We start from the raw sequence: 21,363 nt of genomic DNA on the forward strand, positions 1-21,363 counted from the left end.
CAACATAAATTTAGACCACACAACTGGCAAGCGCCAAGTATTTTTGGAAAGCCTGTCACCATCTCTAATTTTCTTAAGTGGGATTGGACCACCAGCCTTTGGGGTCAATAAAGTATCCAGGCCCACGACCCTGCCCAAAATGTTCCAAGACATGCCCAGCAACAGACTGTTGGATGCTACCAACAGAAAGAGATTAAGTGCAGCCATTCATTCTAAAAAATAGGTCTGTAGTGATCATGCCAACATACAATACAGTTCAAATTGTAATTGAGCTCCTGTAATCCAGAAATTGTTTTTAAATTGTTTGTGTGTATGGTAACTGCCCAACATCTGTTCTATATGGCACAGAGATGTCTTTCCTTGTAACATTGCTTATATTCTATACAAAATTTTCCTCCACTTTCCTCAGTTTCATAAACTGAACCTTAATTTGTCTGTAAAAAGCATTTTCTAATAAAAATGCCTAGTGGATAGCTGGTTGGTTAGACTGGAGAAGGGACCAAACTATGAGGTCATCAGCCCCTCGACCCGGGAATAACTAAAACCAATAAAACCTCACACTATAAGAGGGAACTACAATGGCCACAAAAATTACAAACTACAAAAACAGAGAAGGAAGGAAGAAGGCGGAAAGAGAGGAGGGACAGAAAGTGATTAATGACAGGAGCATGAAGGAAAAAGCACAGGTAGCCAAGACAGACACTCAAGATAAAACAGACCCCATAAGGAAAGGAGTGGGAAGGCAGAGGGCAGGGGTGAACCACCAAGCCCAGTCGAAGCTAGTCAAGTTGGGGCGAAGGGGAGAGCAAGACGGCCTGCCAACCCCCTCCACCCAGTGATAACGTTGCAAGTCCTACCACTAAATAAAGCGATAAAAACCCCCATCATGAAGAAATCGTAAAACTATATCAGCTGCTGAGGCACTGTCAGTTAACGCAAGGGGTAGCGGGTCAGGAAAGCTAAAAGTCCGTTGCAGGGCGGCTAAGTTGGGACAGTCCAGTAAGAGATGAGCCACAGTCAACATTGATCCATCACGACAGAGAGGGGTTTCCTCATGACGGAGGAGATAAGTGAGTCAGCTGACTCACCAGGCTTTCAAGGAGCTTGCAGAGGGTGTTGGTAAGGTTAATTGAATGGTAGCTATCCAACTGAAGAGGTGGCTTCCTAGGCTTCAACACCGGAATAACAATGTTTTCTTGCTACTGGGTAGGAAATACCCCTTCACTCCACACACGGTTGGAAAGGGTCAGTATACGACGGTGGCCAGCCACCGATAAGTGTTGGAGAATTTGATTATGTATCCAATCTGGCCAGGAGTCGTGTTGGGACAAAGGGCAAGGGCACTGGCGAATTCCCACTCGCTAAATGGGGCATTGTACGGCTCCAAGCAGTGAGAAACGAAAGACAAAGGCAGGCATTCCAAGCACTCTTTCAGGAGGAGGAACTTGGGCGGATACTGAGTCGATGCAGAGGCTTGGGCAAAGTGTTGAGAGAAATGCTCTGCGACAAAGTCTGGATGGGTAAGGACAACACGATGCACAGAAATTCCTGCAACACCAGTGGGAGGATGATGGCCAAAAATTCGCCTGAGTTTCACCCAGACTTGTGAAGAGGGAGTGTGCGACCCTACGGCAGCCACATATCGTTCCCAGCAAATCCGTTTTCGAAATCTGATTAGGTAATGGGTGCGGGTGTGGAATCGTTTAAAGACCAAAAGGAGAGCAGTAGGAGTGTTGAAGAGCATGACAGTGGTCTTTTATGGCCACAGCAATTTCCGGAGTCCACCAAAGGACCATCTTCCGACAGGGGACAACCCAAGGAAAAAGGGATGGCTGAAACAGCTGCGGAAAGGATAGCGGCAGTCAAAGTCTGTGTAGACTCATCAATACCGCTGTGTGGTAGTAGAGGGGAGATGGTAGCAGAGAACGCACCCCAATCAGCTTTAGAGAAGGCCCACCTGGGAGGGTGATGGAGCGAGATACACTGAAGGAAGGAAAAAAAATCGGGTAATGATCACTGTCACATAAGTCGTCGTGGACACCCGACTGAATGGAGGGAAGAAGGCCAGGACTGCAGATGAGAGGTCAAGGGCAGAGAAAGTGTCATGTACCACATTAAAGTGTGTGGTTTTGCCGGTGTTTAGTAGACAGAGGTCAAGCCCTGCCAGAAAAGCTTCCACTGTCCTGCCCAGGGCAGTATTTGTGTGACTACCCAAAGAGGGTTGTGGGCATTTAAGTCCCCTAGAAGCAGGAAGGGAGTTGTTGAAGAAGGGTGGTTAGGGCAAGGGATGTGGGCGACCTGTCAGATGGGAGGTAGAGATTATAGATTGTGATTGGCGTGGCCAGATGGACCCAGAGTGGCACGGAGGGGAACCCATTTACTAACAATGCCCTTGTGGACCAAGATGTAAACACCACCAGAAGCCCGCAAGGGGCCAATACAGTTCCAACAGAAAGCGTGGAACCCACGAAGGGTGGGTGAGTAAGAATTGACAAAATGAGTCTCCTGGAGAGTAATGCAAGCAGTAGGGTAGGAGGAAAAAAGGGGCCGCAACTCCAGGAGGTGATGCAAATAACCATTACAATTCCACTGGAGGATTCTCAAGTTGGAGTCCAAATGGGAAGGGAACGGATCGGAGCCAGTCACACCGCAGGGTCACCATCCGTCACCGAGAAGGATGGGGTAATGTCCATATAGGTGGAGTGAGACTCTGTTGGTTCATTGGCTGGAGGAGGGGAAGGTGGCACCTCAGCGGGTACCAGAGGGGCCTTGCCCTAAAATGCCTAGTGGAAAACAGAAAAGTAATACCTCTAAAGATTTGATGTAGAAATGTAAAATATGCATAGGCTCTGATCAAGGGCAGTAACAGCAAGCATTTAAAGCAATAGGCTGTGGATGGTATAGTTCTGAGCTCTTAACTATGTAATGCTTTCTGAAGAAATTGTCTTATTTTGAGCACCTTAGTGCAATGGTGGATATGCCAAATTGATTTCAGTGAACCCAGTTCATGTAGTTAACGGAATTTCGGCAAGGTTATATTGTGGAACTGCCAAAGACCAGGTGGCCCATCAAAGAAATGTTGCATGTAGTTGTCAGTGGTGTATTAATATCAGTGCTGGTAATTCAAGGATCCTCGCAGATTTGATTCTGAACAGCAGCAGCATACAGAACACACCTTGGTTGCGGTATCAGATGAACAGCCATAGTTGGAATGTACATTTACTACAGTGCTATTGTTGCCTCAATAGTGTCAGCTAGGAGCATCAGAAATTGTTGACTGAAAACAGGGCAATGAGAATGTGGATCACTAACATGCTTCCTCTCAACCCCACGCATCCCACATCACGATGTGTAGCAGAAGAGAGGAACGGAAGGTTAGAAAGTACAAAGTTGTACTTAATGAAGAGACCTGGCTCTCTTTGGTGTCGGTGACTGGCATTTGTAGGCATGGTGCCAAGCTAATAGAGCAAAAACTAGTAGACTGTATCAAGAAGTCATGTATGGGGACAGCTCTTGGGCATCACGGTATGGGGAGCAGTGACTGTCCACTTCTGGCGTTTGCCGAGGGAACACAATAGCACAGAATCATCCACCCCCTTCTGTTGTTGCTACTAAATCTGGGAAATGCACTCTTTCTCAGTATCAGTTTTCAGATTTGCCTTATTACTTCACACGCTCTCAAAGATTTTCAGCAGCACCATTTATCATATGTAACAACAATGAACTGGAAATTTGTCCAACAATGTGTAATACTGGCAACACCCCACAAACTGTGACAAAACACATGGAAGCAAAACATAATAATATAACCTACAATTATTCATTAATTCATCATGTGCTGCAGATAACATAAAGAATGAGAATATTCAGGCAAGTGGAATGCGTCAAGGTACACATAGCAAAAGACAAGCAAATCATAGTACTGTAGCATTGTATAGCTAGTGCCTATGATTCTACTAGCCTTCAGACAGCTGTATAGTAGAAGTGATCTGCATTCCTCGCTTGCTCATCTGCATTCCTCGCTTGCTCGCTATAAGGACTCCGGCAATCACAAGGAAACAATCCAATGTAAATCTAAAGCTGCGGGATTGAAAGTCTCTTCACGTTTGCAGCCAGATACTAAAGTAAATTAGATTCAATACTTTGGCAATCCTGCTGTTTGCCATCTTCAGGACTGTTTTCCTCCACATCTCCAGCAGCAGCCCCAAGTCCTGGGGGTGCAAGTCTCTCACGCAGGTGTCGCTACCAGCACTGGCACTATCTCGCTGCAGGCAGTCACGTGCCTCCAAGCGCTGGTCGTTGTATCCTTCTGTGACCTAGCTATGAAGGCTGCGGCTCAGCCAATCTATGGCAGTTGTACACTGGAGCAGCACTGTGGCCAGGCGCCAAACATCTGCAGTTTTTCAGTACGGACCTCTCCTCACCAAGCACAGCCGCAACTCAGTAGGAATGACACCGTGGCCACCTTGCCACAGTTCCTCAAGCATGGATTTCCTATGGAGGAGTGCACCAAACTCGCCTGACTGACATCTGCCTGCATCAAAAGTCCAAAGAGCACCTCGCCTGCTGCTTCCAAGCTGTTGACCCTCACCAAGCGCTGCCTCCGGACCACATCGCGAGACATCACCACCAACTTCGATGTCAAGCTCCCAACCCTACACAACAACTACAACCAGATCAAGGACATTTTACTAAAGTAACAGACAATAGGCTGGTACCAAGCCACACATCCAAGATGCTTTGTTTTGTTATTCATAGTGAAACAAGAAATTATTGTTTTCTTTATTCACAGGTAAAATAAACTTCTACTGTTTCACTTAACAGGTTTCCCGTACCTTGTAGCATGCACTTTCATCACACGAATACTTAGTAACTTTGTCTGATCAGTATATTAACAAAAGAATTATCACTATCCTGCTTGATAACATTCACTCTTACGTCTGCTGTTTCCCTATTTATATTAAAGAGCTGCAGGTTATCTCATACCTTAATATTTACTTTATTACACTAGTGTTTTTCACGGTGAATAGTTACCTACATCTGTAAACACCAAGTCCTGTTTACAGTACCTTACTATTTGTCATGCTGCATTACAGTGAACACTGGTATTTGCCCTGTACTAACAGAAATTTTCAATCTTTGAGTCTCAATATTCAGATAATTTATAGAAAAAGTGTTAATGATATATATTATTAATATTCATCTGAACTTGTAAGGATTCTAAGTGTATTGCTTTGTGTGAGATGGGAGACCGTCATGCACACAACTACGCTCTGAACCCTACAAAAGAAGGCAAAGTCAAAGTGCAAATAATTTTTGTCTTCCATTGTGATTACACAACCCACTTTCAGGTGAAGCTGATTTTTACTAGCACGATGTATTAAAGAATAGATGTAGCGGGAAGGAACTATAAAAATTCATAAATCCTTAAATCGAGTTCTGCAAAATGTTTGGTTATCTGCTTTACACAATATCCTTACTGCTAGTGCCAGGTGAATAAATAGTTTATTTACATTAAGTGCCCTCTCCCTGAAGCTAATTCCGCAAGACAATAAGGAGTGAAAATATGTAAATAAAGCTACCACAGTCTCCTTGTCCTTCGCTCAATGTAATGAGAGATCCAAGGGTGTAACACATGTAACTCAGCGTCTTAATTTGTTTGTTTGTGTGTGTGTTGATTCCATTTTAATTTGTAATCCAGCTGGACCCTACGAAATTTCATTTAATGAATGACTATTAATGCCTACTTCTGGTGCTAGCAGGTCATTTTTGCTAGTTTGAAATTGTATGCTGATAACCAGCTACATGCCCGTTCAGTCATCACCTGAACTTTGTTCGCCAAGGTTCAGTCTGGACCCTTGATTAGTATGCCTGAGTTATGAGCAAATATAGCAGTTTTTGAACTACTCTGTAAAGTCACTGGAAGATCATTTATGTAGGTCAAGATTTTTTGTGGGGGTTCCATAGTGGTTGTTACTGTGGTCTTCAGTGTGATAATAGATTTGCTGCAGCTCTCCCTGTTACTCTATCCTGTGCATGCCTCCATCTCTAAATGACTACTGCAAACACATCCTTTTGAATCTGCTTACTGGATTCATCTCTTGACCCCATTCTGTGATTTTTAGCTCCACACTTCCCTCAAGTACTAAATTGGTGATCCCTTTATGTCTCACCATGGGTCCTATTGACCGATACGATTGGTGCCACGAATTTCTCTTCTCCTCAATTCAAATCGGTACCTCCTCATCAGTTTTGTGATATATCCAGCTAATCTTCAGTATTCTTCTGTAGCACCACATTTCAAAAGCTTCTATTTGCTCCTTGTCTAAACTGTTTATTGTAGCTGTTTCGCTTCCATATATGGCTAAACCCTATACAAAGCCTCTGATCACATACCTATACAAAATACTTCATACACGGCTACAGCCCATACAAATACTTTCAGAAAAGACTTCCCTATGCTTAAATCTGTATCCAATGTTAACAAATTTCTCTTCTTCAGAAACACTTTTCTTGCCACTGCCAGTCTACACTTTATATATCCACTCAACTTCAGCCATCATCAGTTATTTTGCTGCCCAAAAAGGTAAACTCATCTACTGCTGTCAGTGCCTCATTTCTTAATCTAATTCCTTGAGCACACCTAATTCAATTTGATTACATTCCATTACCTTTGTTTTGCTTTTGGTGATGTTAGTCTTTATCCTGCTTTCAAGGCACTGCTCATTCCATCCAGCTGTTCTTCGAAGTCCTTTGCTGTCTCTGACAGAATTACAATCTCACTGCCAAACTTCAAAGATTTTATGTCTTCTCTCTCAACTATAATTCCTACTCCAAACCTTTCTTTGTCATGGCTGGCTCTCCCCTGGCTATCAGTAGTTTCGACAGAATGTCTTAGTTCCTGGGGTCTGGTTTCGGCTTAGGTGTTTCAGTGCTCTGGCAAATTATTCTTGCAGTATCATATCTCCCATCTCCTCTTCCATTTCCATAATATTGCCTTCAAGTATATTTCCCTTCAGTAGGTCATCTACATACTCCATCATTTAGCTTCCCACTCTTTGCTTAGGACTGGTTTTTCATCGAAGCTCTTGATATTCATACTGCAGCTTTTCTTTTCTCCAAAGGCCTCTTTAATTTTCCTGTGGGCAGTAACTGTCTTCTGCCTAGTAATATACACTTCTAAATCCTTCAAAATCCCCTAGGTTACACAATTCATTCCAAGATTAGTTTCATGCCCATGACAGTCTGTCAGAAAGACAATCTGCTTTCTATTATGAAGGTCAGGCTCCGTCTATGCAAGTGGGATTTTATTAAACCATAACATTTTAGTATACCGAGTAGAATTTTGTAACAAGCCTATGATTGCGTCTAAGCTCAACTGCAGGGTTGCACTGTAACTAGAGAAAGTTATACAAGATACTGATTTGTTGCTCAATATTATCTATCAACTACATGTGCAATGCCAATACTGTGAGCACTGTTAATAACATTTAATTCACTGTGGATCTCTGCTTCAGAGAACTGATTTTTAATTTTCCTCATTTTTTCTTTTAAATTTTTGAGCTGAAAAGTTAGGTTTTTATTATTTTATTTTTGTCTATATTTGCAGGGTAGTAGCATACTATAGTGAAAGAAAAATATTTCAAATTTATAACAAGGAAAAGTCCTGGCAGAATGTAAATAATTTAGGAGTAAAGGACCACACACTGAAGAGGAGAAGCATTGAGTGATTTTCTGTATCCCTAACTTATTTATATTCAAATGTATATTCTCAAGAGTACAGATATACTAAAATGGCCTATTTTTCCACTAAACACTGAAATGCAAATACATAATAATAACTCCTTTCTGAGGAAATACAAATAGAAAATTTTAAGTTGTTTTACATGGAGAAATGATGCTCACCTGCCAGAATAAAGAGTGTGGACGTCATCTGGACGTGTTGCATCAGGACCCACAGCATTTTCTGCTAGACAGAAAACAGCATGTAAATTCTGTGCAAAGCCCCTCTCAACTGCTGCCATGAACGCACCAAGTATGGCAGCTGCTCCACCACAGTCACGCTTCATGCCTGGCATAGTAGTCTGGAATCAAAGAATTAACATATTCATACAAATATTGTACATTCAGCTCATCGTGAATGTGAAATCAGTGTCACTAAAGCTAATGTATTATAGACAGTACTTCATCTACACTAAATATATTTCAGTCCCATTACACTTAGCAAAGCAGAAATTATTATCTATCTTTATCTTTGCATTATATTTTGACAGTCATGAAGATATAAGGTCAGTTACTCAGAAATGTAGAGCTGACTGTTACTGACTATATGGGCTGATGTTTGGTTAGCATTTACTGCCAATTGTGTAAGCTAAACCTCTTCCATACACCATTAGTTAACCAACTTCCAATTCTATGAATGTCAGGAAAGATAAAATATTTCTGAAATTTAAATAAAACACATTTAATCTTAATTCATTTCATGGTTTTACCCTGGATTATGTGCTCTTTGAGTTGGGATTCCCTATCTCCCCCCCCCCCCCCCCCCCCCCCCCCCCGATGAGCTATGATGCAATGAAGAATACTAGTGTACTCTCCCAGAAACCTCTAGCCACATGATGAAGTATTTTTTGTTTTGCAAAATGACGAATACCCATCACAACTAAAGTTTACATGCTGGAATATTGTAACATTGTTCAACAATCGGTTATGCTGAATTTATTCTGTTATGGATGGAACTTAGATTTGGACAATGAGAGAGAATTATTGAAAAAATGTGTCTGCCTCTAAAAAGAAATCCTTGACATATATGCTAATGGTGTCTTCTTTATAAAATGGATGGTGAGCTTTTCCACTCCCCCCCCCCCCCCCCCCCCTCCATTGCTAGACAGCACAAGGTTCCCTACTTGCATTTTAATAATATCCATACCAAACACATAATTAGATGTGATAGAAGTTTCAAACAAGAATTCTATATACTGACTGAAATGAGACCTCCTGTCCATATCAAACACTACACAGACTTCTGGGTGAATTTTCAGTACTAAAGCCATCCCTCGAAAATTCACCCATGCTAGTTACTTCATCTCAAATGTGCCCACTTTTAAAGCATTAAAAAACAAATTTTACACAGTACATTTGGATGCCCCAAGATAACACCAAAAAGACATAATTTAAAAATAATGTGATGTGCCTGTCTCCTCAACTTTTTCTAGTCGGTGTTCTGTTACTGAGTTCTTCTCACCTTACCCTTTTGACGTCAGTTCTGGATCACTCACTTTTCCCTTGATGCTGAGTCCACCGGTGTCATAAACGATGCCCTTGCCTACCCAGGCAACTGTCTCAGTCGCACCCTGCGGTTCATGGGACAGCACAGCAAGAGCTGGCCCAACAGCTGCTGCCTTTCCGACTCCGTAGATTCCACCAAAACCGCGGGCCTCCAGCTCTTTGCCTCGAATGACAGTTAGTCGCACTCCCGGGTATGCAGCAGCTACAGCTCCCACTTCCTAAACAAAAGCAATTTGCAAAAATTTCTATACACATGCTGTTGGCAGATTTTCACAGAACATGGTGTCTGTATGTGCAGAGTACACATTAGAAAGATACAGCTTGAGCAGAAAGTCTTGCCCTGAGACAGCTTACATGAAATATTCATACAATGGTCTTTTGTTTATCATTAAATAAGATTACCATTTGCTTACACAGATAAATGGTCTGTAACATTTTTACATGAGTGTGAGTTTTTTCTTTCACTTTATTATGTTTACATCAAAATATGATCATATTTGACCACTATGAGAAAGTCAAGGATTTCTGTATGTTCAAGGGTCGTGAAGCATTGTGCACAACAGCAGCTGGTATCACAGGAATGAATGTAGTAGAAAAATTAGGGGAGTACTTTCTTGAATATACAGCAGGTTTTGCAACATTTTCTACATCTTGTATGCTAGTGTGCCTTCCGAGTACAGGGAATTCTGCTAACAGCTATGTCTCCACTGTGGTTTGAGTTTCAATACTGAGACCAAGAAGAGACAACTAAGTGCTGTAATCACATACAGACATGTATGTGAGAGCTGTGATAGTTTGCTAATTAATTACAAATTCTTACAGAAAGGCAATTCACCAAACAGTCAGGTAAAAATAGGTAGACTCATATGTCAACGTGTGTAGGTTAGGGTGATTAATTTTCAGTGAACTGTGACAGAACAAATTTGCGTTTAACAATCCAGATATCATGGAAGTGGCTATGCATACAAGTTTAAAAATTATGGCAACACAAAGTGACAATCTAGCCTATTTAATTGAAACTTTAAACAATATGAGCAATGCCAAACTTTAATATGAATGGAGAAAGTATTACTTTTTGATTACGTGAACACTGAAACAGACAAGTTAGGAAAGTGCACTGCTCACTTTGATTAATAAAGCACCAGAGGCTTCCTTTCCTGAACCATTTTATTCAAATAATTCTTACTTACTCGGAGTAGAAGTTTAAAATTATAAAATATTAGGCATGTTTGCTTCAGGCAGTATGATCAGGTAAATTATACTATGTTTAAAAGGTGTTAACCATTTTTGTAATGCACCCAACCACCTACAAATAACAGACAAACTCCAAAAATAAGGTAAAGAAGGGAAGTAACACAATGCAATTCTTTATGTTTTCTGTCGTTCCCCTATTTCTTCTATGTAAGTGACGCTGCCGCCTCCACCACCACTACCTACTTGGAGACGTGGTCCACCTATGCAACTAAACAAAAGGCTAAATTGAACAAGGCCTTCTATATATCATTCTCAAAAGAACTGTGATGACAAGATTAGTCTAATTAGCCCATAAATATTGGTATTTTAAGCAGCAAATCTTCCTGTACTCCAAATGCATACGAAATAGAAACACTAACACACAGTTCTGTGGGTCATACAATCTGCCATGCACTTTATAGTTTTTGTACAGTATGGAAGTACATGTAATCACAAAAAAAAGCAATATACACTTTCAAAGATCAATACAGAGCGTGTGTGTGTGTGTGTGTGTGTGTGTGTGTGTGTGTGTGTGTGTTTTACTAATATAGGAGATACGAACAATCAATTCTCTCTTCGTCTGTTGTTTTAAGGATGTACGTCTCTTCAACAGAAATAGCATTAGAGAACAAGCTTTAAGAATGTATGCCTCTTAAACAGAAGTGACATTAGAGAAAAAACAAACAGAACTAACTACAACATTCTACATGTAACTGTAAGGCATTAAACCTTACATATGTTACATACCTTGAGGAAGTGATCCACATTCATTACATTGCAAGGCATATCAACAATTTTGGCTGCAAGTCGAACACCAGATGCTGCACTTTCAAGGCAACGCAAATCTTCTTGGCTTAAATGCAGATCTTCAGACTCACTCTCATCTTCAGCACCATTCGCCCCATCAGCAATTGACTCAGGAACCAAGAGGAATTCAACATTTACTACAGTTGGTGTTTTACAGTCCTGTGATGAACCTGGCGACTTTGCAGAATACAGCGGATAGGCACGCGCCACGGCACACGCTGATGCAAATACATCCTTCCGCTCACATACGATCTGCATACATAAATGACATAGTACACATTTAAAATTCTTATCTAGAAGGTCTGGATACAATAATGTAATCAATGTTAGATACAGCATGCAAAACAATAACACACTAACGTACTTCTACATTTGACATTTAATTTCAATGCAGAATAGTTACAGGTCTCCATAATACTCTTTGTGAGGATATCTCTCTCTCTCTCTCTCTCTCTCACACACACACACACACACACACACACACACACACACACACACACACTCTGATTGGATGCAGGGTGAGGTATGGTGTGAGGTGGAGGGGATGATGGAAGAGATAAGGTGGGGAGTAGGAAGGACAGTTGGGAGTTTGGAGGCAGGCAGCAGGTGCATAGGATAGGAATGCGACAGAGAGTGTAAAGTACAGGAATGCAACACGCCAGTGGTGAGTTCTTGTAGTACGCAATGACGATGAGTGAATTTGAGGGGCTATAGAGAAGAAGGAGACACCATGAGGATGTGGGTGAGCATGCAGCATGAGCAGAATTAGGGTTCTGGGGCACAGTGTAAGTGGGTGAAGGTGAGGGGCAGGAGGCTAGCAGGCATTGTGCCAGGAGCATTATGAGAACAAAGAAAATGTTGCAAGGATCACCCCCATCTATGTATCTGAGAGGTGGTGAGGGTGGGGGTGGTGGTGGTGGGGATCCAGATGGCATGGGCTGTGAAGCAGCCACTGGAATAGAGCATGTTGTGCTCAGTGACGTATTCTGCCACTGAGCATTCAGCTCTTTTCTTGGTCACAATTTGGTTGGTTGCCATCCATTCAAGTACACAGTTGAATGGTGGTCATGTCCACATAAAATGCTGTGCAGAAACTGCACCATACCTGTATACAACATGACTGCATTCTCAGGTGGCCCTGGCTCTGATGGGATAGGAGAAGCCTATGACGGAACTGGAGGTGTGCTGGATGGGTGTATCAGACAGGTCTTCCAAAGGATATGACCCATACAGTAAGTGTGTGGACGTTTGACACGAGCGCCCTAATATCGTTCAACCTGCACCCCAAGCCATCTTCCCAACAGTTTCCTCTTTCTCTATTGTCTTACTTCCTCCCAGTTCACTCATTGGCTAAAATACACTTATGTCAGGTCTTGTGTTGCTTGTTGGTACTGGTAATACACTGACATTGGTCAAAGCCAATGATAATCACTGAGTATAATGGCTTCTTTCAGCAAAAGATACAAATTGATTACATTTGTTTCAGATATTGAAAGTGCTAGAATAATGTTAATGGCCTGGTTATATTAATATTAAAGTTGATTACTGATTTTTGCATTTCTTTGGTGACTCAAAAAACTACATGGGCTGACTGACTGACCTGTAACATAACCTGAAGCCTGGGTTAAGTTATAGTTTTCTAATCTGCTTGTTGGTTGGCGAATCCAACAAGTATCAACCCAAAAATATCACTGCTGTAATAAACTGATAGTGTAGCCCAAGATATAACCTACCTGTATGTCTGATCCACGGTTTTGACAGAAATTCTGACACTATGGTTAAATTATAACCTAAAAGAATAAAATACTAGCTAACTTTACTGACAAATGATAGGACATTACAAATGAGAATCTCAATGGCTATCTACACCTGACTCATAATTCATTGTGTCGACTTCCCACGATTCATCACATAAATTGTTATCAAGAGCAGCATGCAATAGAAAAAGCTGCAGACACCATAAGTGCACTTTTACCCACTAGTATGTATCATTGTCATTGCCTGCTGTTTGAGGTAATCTGCACTGGTAAGAAATTGCATTTCTATCCTGTGCACCTGCTCCCTCTCTCCCTGGGTGTCAGCCACACCTTCTCAACCCTCCCTCCCACTGCCACCTCCTTTCTCCCCTCGGCCATCAACTGACACAGTTCCTCAACTTAGTCAAGCTGCAGGGCTGCAGACTGGGTACAATGTATTCAGCTGGCACAACATAGCCTTGCAGGTATGCGTGTGCGTTGTAAATCAAAAAAGATTCATCTGAAAGCTAGCAAGGTCTTCAGTCTTTTTTATGTGCCCATTGAGGCCTCAACATCTCAACTATTCTGCAGGTTGTCACCTTTACTCCTAAATTATTAATAAAAGATTTACATCTTCCACTATCTGCTCATATGCTCCCTTCTTTTTATTAAAACTTTAAAAGATACATCACAAAACATCTCTTTCCCTTATGCTTTTTTCATTATTAAATTTTCTTATTCTTGAGCATGTCTTATCAGTTAATTTCACATTTCCTCCTTTCGTTCACTATTTTGATTTTTATCAAATTCTTCATTATTTATGAAGTGTGTTCTCAAGCTACACAATATAACTTGGAGAGAGTTTTTGTTTTGGCCCAAGTGAGATGGTGCAGTGATCAGCATGCTCGACTCTTATTCAGGAGGAAGGTGGTTCAAATTCCCATGCGGCCATCCAGATTTAGGTTTTCTGTGATTTCCCTAAACTACTCCAGGAAATGCTGGGATGGCTCTTTAGAACAGGGCATAGGCGATTTCCTTCTCCATCCTTCTGTAATCCGAGCTTGTGCTCCATCAGAAATTACCAAGATGTTGATGGGACATTAAACTCTAATCTTTCTACCTTTTAGTTTCAGTCATAAACAGTATATTGGGTTGACACGAAATATAAATTCCTGTCAGTTGGCAGCTATCGTCTTTATTTCAGCACAAGTGTCGCATCCCACAGCACTGATGATTTGCCTTAATGCACTCATATCTAGGGCTGCTTCTGCAATTCTTTCCATCTTTCACATCTCTAACAACAGATTTCAACAGTGACTCATGTCATAATACGTGCTTCTGCATTTGCTCTTTTTATTTCCTGTTCTGACATTTTTTCTCTTTGACTCAATCCAAAATATCTTCTTTCTTTACTTGATCACTCCACCCACTGTTTGAACAGTCTCTTGTAAAATCACCTTTCAAAATCTTATACTAATCATTTCATTTCTAACTTCCCCTTTCCCCATGTTTCTTGCCTTATAGAGCTGTTCTCTAAAAACACGTTTTTTATGAATCTTTTCCTGGTAATAAAGCTTAAATATTTGGATGTTAGTGACTGTTAATTTTCAAAGACAGCCCTTTTGCTCTATGCAGTACTTGGTGATATGTCTTTCATGTATCTTCAATCTTTATTATTCTAGTCCCGAAACAGAAAAATTTGTCCACCTTTTCTAGTCTCTTGTACCAGTTTGCACTTACAGCCATCAGCCAACATACATTCCAATTCATTAAGAACCCGATTCAATTGCTGTTCACTCCTGGCAACTACTGCTGTCATTAGAAAATCATATTGTGCTGATTTTCTGTCCCTGACAAACGACTCCCACATTATGATAGTATTTTACTTCCCAATTTGCCTCTTTTACATAATAAATTAAGTGACAATGCACTTAGTGACTGTGGGTACATAACTCTAGATTTTAGACAGTAAAAACCTTTAGCATGCAAATCCTATGGACACAAACAGTGCATACTGATGAGTAGTCAAGCTGGGTCAACAGAAGCGTCCGATTCCACTTGTCTGCTTTGACCCATAGTGTAAGGACATTATGGTATGCGACGTCATTAAGGCACAGAGTTTATGAGTTGGCTGTGTTTGTAGATGTTGTCTTGTTGTGTTTGATGGTGCCGTGTGTGTGTGTGTGTGTGTGTGTGTGTGTGTGTGTGGTTTTGTCTTTCGTAGTTGTTGGTTTTTTTCTATTAATAGCTATGGTTGACCTATATAGGTCAAGGGAAATGACCAATTCTCATTTTTGTAGTTTTATGTGTAGGTATTGGTGTTTTGGTATCATCAGCTGTGGTCAAGGGAAATGTCTGATTCCAATTTCCATAGTGTTTGCTGTAGGCGTTGGTGTTTTGGTATCGTCAGCTGCAGTTGCCTATACAGGTCAAGGGAAGTGTCAGATTCCTGTAAATTTTGTAATTATTTTTTTGTTCGTCATTTTGTGTGTTTTGGGAGTGTGGAGTGTTTTTTTTTTACTGTTATACTTAGCTTGTCCCCTCACTAAAACTGCCAGTTTCCCGCAGTTGTCCCATTAGTTTGATTGTATTTTAGGAGGGAGATGTTATTGTCTTATTTATTTATAGCTGTTTTCATGTTTGTTGCTGTGTGTATGTAGAGCACATCATTGGCACCATACTGGAGACGCTTAGAATAGCCATTTCCACCATATTGATGATGTCATGGGTCAAAGCAGATGAGTGGAATTGGACACTTACATAATTCCGTCAAGTCAGAAAAGTCGTCCTATTTAAAGCAATTAGTATGCACTACCACACAGTTGTTATCACTTAAAATTTGTAAAATGCAGACAAAGAAATATTCTGATGTACTGTTTATAGCAACTTATCATAAGTTAAGTTGCAGCCTAAACAACCAGGGCAATAATTATTTTACCCAAACTTCGTGTCCTGAAGTCATGTTCAGTGCAAGTCACTACAATAAGGACTCTGTTGATAATGGACGACTCACAAACACAATTTATCGACAATAGACACTTCACGATAAATTATGACTGCCTTTAGTACAGAGAATGGGAGTAGGTCCAATTCTAAAATATCCAATTCAAAAACCTTGTTCCATAATGGCAAATTCAGTGAATACTTTTCAGGGGAGTGCTGCTTCCTGCAGTCAATCGCTCCTTTTAGTGCTAAATGCAACCTTAATGTGGCATAATGAATGTCATTTTTTCTTCGTGTATAGTCATTATGAACATCATTATTCCTTTTGAACTGCAGTGGATTATTTGTAACACACTCCATGAGGACATAAGTATACTGTGAAACATAGTAAGAATGCTCAAATCCTTAAACAGATGTCTACAAGATGATAGTGGGGGAGTCCTACATATTATTCATACAGCATGTTTCTGAACAGAACATTATTCTGTATGATATTACTGAATGAAAAATTGCAAAATATGTCAACATACTGATTTTCTCTCCCTTAACATTTGCAATGATTCTAAGTGCAAGTGTGGCAGAACTAAGTTCTTGTAGGAGTTAAAAAGATTTGCTTTTTCCAATTTAAATTCTCATTAATACGACACCTATGAATTTTGAAATTGTCAACCTATTTATTGTTTCCTCGTCATATTACACTTATCATTGCTGTGTCACCCATATGTGTGCAGAACTTGTTTTATATAACTCAGGGTGAGACCATTCACAAAAAACCAATGATACTTTTAAGAACTTTGTTTACCATTCTTCTGTTACTCTAAGTATGCATGGTTACATATATGAGGAACAATAGTGAACCTACGATTGAACTTTGGGGAAGCTCATATGTGGCTTCTCCCCATTCAGAATTATGTCCTCTGACTATATGGCTTGAATTACTAAGTACAGCTCCTTGCATTCTTTTGGTTAGATATGATATTATCCATTGGTTGGCTACACCATTATAAAAAAAAAAACTTCCATTTATCTATGAGAATACTGTGATCCACACAATCAAATGCCTTTGACAGGTCATAGAAAATACCAACTGGCACTATTTTATTATTTAGCACTGGTAAAATTTGCTGAGTGAATATGTAGATGACATTCTCGGTAGTGCAACTCTTCTGAAACCCAAACCATGATTTGCTGAGGATGTTGTTGTTGCTACAATGAGATAATATTCTAGAATAAATCACCTCAAAATTTTGGAAAATGATGTCAGCAGTGAAACAGGTTGGTAGTTGTTGACATTGCTCCTATAATCTTTATGATAAAGGGGTTTAACAATGGCAGTTTTCTGTCTTTCTGGAAAAATACACTAAGTTAGTGATGCATTACATGTATCGGATAAGAATGGGCATACTATAAGGGTACAAATCTTTTGTACTCTATTGGAAACACCATCAAAGCCAGACAAGCTTTTATTTATGAAGTGATGTCAGTAGCAACTGTAAAAGGTTACATTGTATGAAGAGAATGTGTATGGTTTTTTTCCCCCTCGGGAGAAATCAGTAGTATATTTAATGACTGAATACTATGAGAGTTGCTTCTCAACATACTGCTGTGGTTGTTCTTTTGAACTGTTAATACTTTTATTTTCTACTATATTTCAGAAGTGATTATTAAACACATTTGCTGCTTGTGACTCTTCAATTGTAGCACTTCCATTCCATGTTATCCTTGATCTGTAGCTTGTTGTACTGTCTCTCATTTCATTAAATTCCATATAGCTGTAAGTCTATTGGCAGAATTACTGACATAATGTGCATATTCCTTGATTTTTAATAGCTTTTCTTAGTAATTTTGAGTAGTTTTTGAAACGTGCAGATACTGCACGATCTCCTCTTGTTCTTGCCAAAAGATACATTTCCCTTTCTTCCCACAGGATACATTAATTCCTCTGATGATCTATATTTTTTTTACATGTGTACAAAAGAGCACTGCCAGAAAGAAAGAGGAGAGTAGGACATAGTAGTTGCTTTCAGTAGAGCATTAAACATGGTCTGATTACTGCTCTGATCCCTAAATTTTATCAGAAACATGTAGAAATAGCGGTGTCCAGCCGCAACAGAAATTAATAGTTTCAAATACTGGTACTTACATACCTTGGTAATCAACGATTTTTCCAACTGAGTTTTAGTCCCATACTGTCAAACACGGAAAATACAGGGCCTTAGACGGATTTTTGTTCGAAAGGAAGTTTGAACTTGACATTTCCATTCTTGAGCAATTTTTAAAGTGTCCGAGGGCTTAATGAACAATCAGGAAATAGGACCAACTATAAAACAAATAAGAAGTATTCACCACAATCGATTCTTCAACTCCTGCCGTCGAGCTACGAATCAGCTTGGTAAGGGCATGTGATCTCGACGAAGTGTTATGACGGCTACATTTGAGAGGAAGAGCAGCAAGTGTTGCTAGGTTGAGATACAACGAACAGCTGTCTGTTGGTGACGGATGCAAACTTGCTAAGGCTGTCTTGTACACCTGAAAGAAAAAAAAAAATCACAAACAGATCGTAAAACCAAAATAAAAGAATTAATATAATACAGTCAAACCAAGCCATTTACCTCTTCTGTCACTCTAGGTTCTAACTTTATTTTTATATCGTTATATTTCACTTTTGCCAGATTTTTTAACTGGCCTACAATTAATACTGGTTTCTTTTGCGGATCGCTTGGCGTTAAACCATCCTGGAATTCCAGCTTCACTGCAGGCATAGCTGATAAGCAAAGTCTGCTGGTGCCAAACCGTCTTTGTATTACTAATCCTGGAATTGTACAGAACCGTAAAAAATGCATGTCACGTCAATGATAAGGGAAGGATTAAATAAAATCTTCTTCTCTGACCCACGTTTGAAATACAAGAAGAACGTCCACACTGTTACTTTACAATAAGCTCCACGATTTCTAAAGCTACTCTGCTTAAAAATTGAACACAAATATCAAACACAAACGCTAAAGTTCCGTTAATCCAAGTAGTAGCAAATAGAGTCTGTAAACAAAATCAGTGTTGTTAAATCTGTTACTTTTGCCTTCAATGTTTTTACAACACAACTCAGTTAACGTCACTTATATAAGAAAAAAAAATACTCATGTAATATCTTATCAGTTCAAGAACACTGTAGTCATCAGATAAACATGATGTAAACTAAGTTGTGAAGGACTCTGGTAACCATGGAATTTAAATTACATGGCGTCAGTAGTGTCTCGTGTTTTTAATTTACGTAAGCATTGCTTATTAGTCTGTATTATCATGAACAACAGTATGGAGATTCAATAGCTAAGTAAAGAAATATAATTACAATAGAAAACTAAATGTGGCGAAGGGGGTCCTTTGTATTATTTTTCTTCTATGCTGCGGGATCTCTTCCTGTAAATTCTTTGACCCCTATGCGTCATGTTTTTGTTTTGAATGTGCAGTGTATTCTCTGGAAGTGTTAGTAAGGTTGTTGACAGTATTTAGTTGCAGGAAGTTTTAGAACTCAGAATGTTTAATCAAAGTACATTGGGTAATACATCGGGGTATGGCACAACGACTACTCCATCGTCAGCTAACCCAATGAAAGATTTTGAAGTTACGTCCCCTCCTGACGATTCAGTGTCGTCTTTAGCGTTCAGTCCCGCCACAATTCCACAAAATTTTTTGATAGCTGGAAGCTGGGACAACAACGTAAGTGCATAAGACGAGAGAAATATTGTGGAAATCGTATAATTAATTTCCTTTAAATCGGTGTATTGTGCAATATGACAATTATATTTTGTAGTCTGAATAATGTTGAGATTTTTCACAAAGGTCCGCTGCTGGGAAGTTGAACAGACAGGAAAAACAATTCCCAAGTCAATGCAGACCATGCAGGGTCCAGTACTGGACGTATGTTGGAGCGATGTAAGTGTTAACATTACATTTCGAATGGACATTTTGCTGAAATCTTAGAATATGTTTCATGTAAGAAAACATTACATTGTCATTTACCAAGATGTACGAAATTTAAATTTGAGACTATTATTTTATCACAGGACGGGACTAAAGTCTTTATGGCTTCTTGCGATAAGATGGTAAAATGTTGGGATCTGAATAGCAACCAGACAGTGCAAGTTGCCCAGCATGATGCACCGGTGAAAACATGTCACTGGATAAAAGGAAACATGTATTCTTGTTTAATGACTGGATCATGGGACAAAACTCTCAAGGTTTGTGGAATAGCAAGAGTATTTGTTAGTTTTGAAACATTTGAAAGCTAATGGATGCATATGTATGATAAAATTATATGTATGTTTTTTCAGTTCTGGGACACGCGAAGTGCAACCCCCATGCTAAGTATCACTCTTCCGGAAAGGGTATATTGTGCAGATGTTGTAAGTATAGTTTTGTATTATCCTGTGGTTAACTTCTCTTTTTGTTGGAAGATTAACATTATGTGCATGAGACTTGCCTTTATATTTCATTAACTTCGTAGTGACATCAAATATTTAATCAGGATGTTTGGTATTATATGTGTTGTCATATACAATCTACTGTTGCTGTCACCAAAACTAGAAGACACAGGTCTACAGAAGTCTCAGGATTCCATCTGTCTTCTTTGATCCATTGATGTATTGGTGTTACAGTGTGTGACGTCACTGTGGTGCGGTGTTTTTGAGCGGGTTTGTTTTTGTAGATTTCATGTTATAGTAGGTGTTATACTCTGGTGGTGGATGTTGACATGTAAAGTTGTTCTTGTAACTTGTAGTATTGGGTTGATTTGAGTCTTGATAATCTGTGAACTTGAAAGTGTGTGCTTTGTTTCCATTGAGGTATTATGATTTATTGGTTTATGTGGTTTATGTATTTGGCATTTTTGTTAGGTGTGATTAGCTTTGTGTATTGCATGTAGAATGAAACTTAATATTTTTAATGGTTTTTTATTAGGCATGGGCATGACTGATAAGTTACAAGCTAGACCCATTCATTGGGTTTGGATTTGGATGGAGACATGTTGTTGTCCATTAAGGTTTGCAGTTTTTTGGACTGGTAGTGGAGTATGTTAGGTGTCATCTTTGTCTGCTTGTGTCTGTGTATGTGTGGATGGATATGTGTGTGTGTGCGAGTGTATACCTGTCCTTTTTTCCCCCTAAGGTAAGTCTTTCCGCTCCCGGGATTGGAATGACTCCTTACCCTCTCCCTTAAAACCTATATCCTTTTGTCTTTCCTTCTCCTTCCCTCTTTCCTGACGAGGCAACCATTGGTTGCGAAAGCTAGAATTTTGTGTGTATGTTTGTGTTTGTTTGTGTGTCTATCGACCTGCCAGCGCTTTTGTTTGGTAAGTTTCATC

General features: G+C 39.8%; 2 protein-coding genes across 3 annotated transcripts in view; one reads left to right on the forward strand and one right to left on the reverse strand.

Annotated features, from left to right (window-relative positions):
* The window catches only part of LOC124619272 (probable aminopeptidase NPEPL1), a 48,718-nt gene extending 29,534 nt beyond the window's left edge, over nucleotides 1-19,184 (reverse strand). Inside the window, exons 1-6 of one of the 2 annotated variants that reach the window (XM_047145541.1) lie at nucleotides 18,903-19,184; nucleotides 18,620-18,819; nucleotides 18,354-18,536; nucleotides 11,269-11,580; nucleotides 9,279-9,506; nucleotides 7,906-8,084 (exon numbers count right to left, since the gene is read on the reverse strand). In XM_047145541.1, the coding sequence (XP_047001497.1) occupies nucleotides 7,906-8,084; nucleotides 9,279-9,506; nucleotides 11,269-11,580; nucleotides 18,354-18,536; nucleotides 18,620-18,769 (1,052 nt within the window). In that variant the 5' untranslated portion in view covers nucleotides 18,770-18,819; nucleotides 18,903-19,184. Of the gene's footprint in view, nucleotides 1-7,905; nucleotides 8,085-9,278; nucleotides 9,507-11,268; nucleotides 11,581-18,353; nucleotides 18,537-18,619; nucleotides 18,820-18,898 lie in introns of both variants that reach the window. The other variant, XM_047145542.1, reaches the window with a different exon arrangement.
* A 262-nt stretch (nucleotides 19,185-19,446) lies between these two features.
* The window catches only part of LOC124619273 (protein Rae1), a 47,059-nt gene continuing 45,142 nt past the window's right edge, over nucleotides 19,447-21,363 (forward strand). Inside the window, exons 1-4 of the mRNA XM_047145543.1 lie at nucleotides 19,447-19,721; nucleotides 19,845-19,937; nucleotides 20,069-20,242; nucleotides 20,336-20,407. Coding sequence (XP_047001499.1) covers nucleotides 19,539-19,721; nucleotides 19,845-19,937; nucleotides 20,069-20,242; nucleotides 20,336-20,407 — 522 coding nt within the window. The 5' untranslated portion in view covers nucleotides 19,447-19,538. The remainder of the gene's footprint in view (nucleotides 19,722-19,844; nucleotides 19,938-20,068; nucleotides 20,243-20,335; nucleotides 20,408-21,363) is intronic.

This window comes from Schistocerca americana, chromosome 6 (genome assembly GCF_021461395.2).
Source record: "Schistocerca americana isolate TAMUIC-IGC-003095 chromosome 6, iqSchAmer2.1, whole genome shotgun sequence".
Taxonomy (NCBI): domain Eukaryota; kingdom Metazoa; phylum Arthropoda; class Insecta; order Orthoptera; family Acrididae; genus Schistocerca; species Schistocerca americana.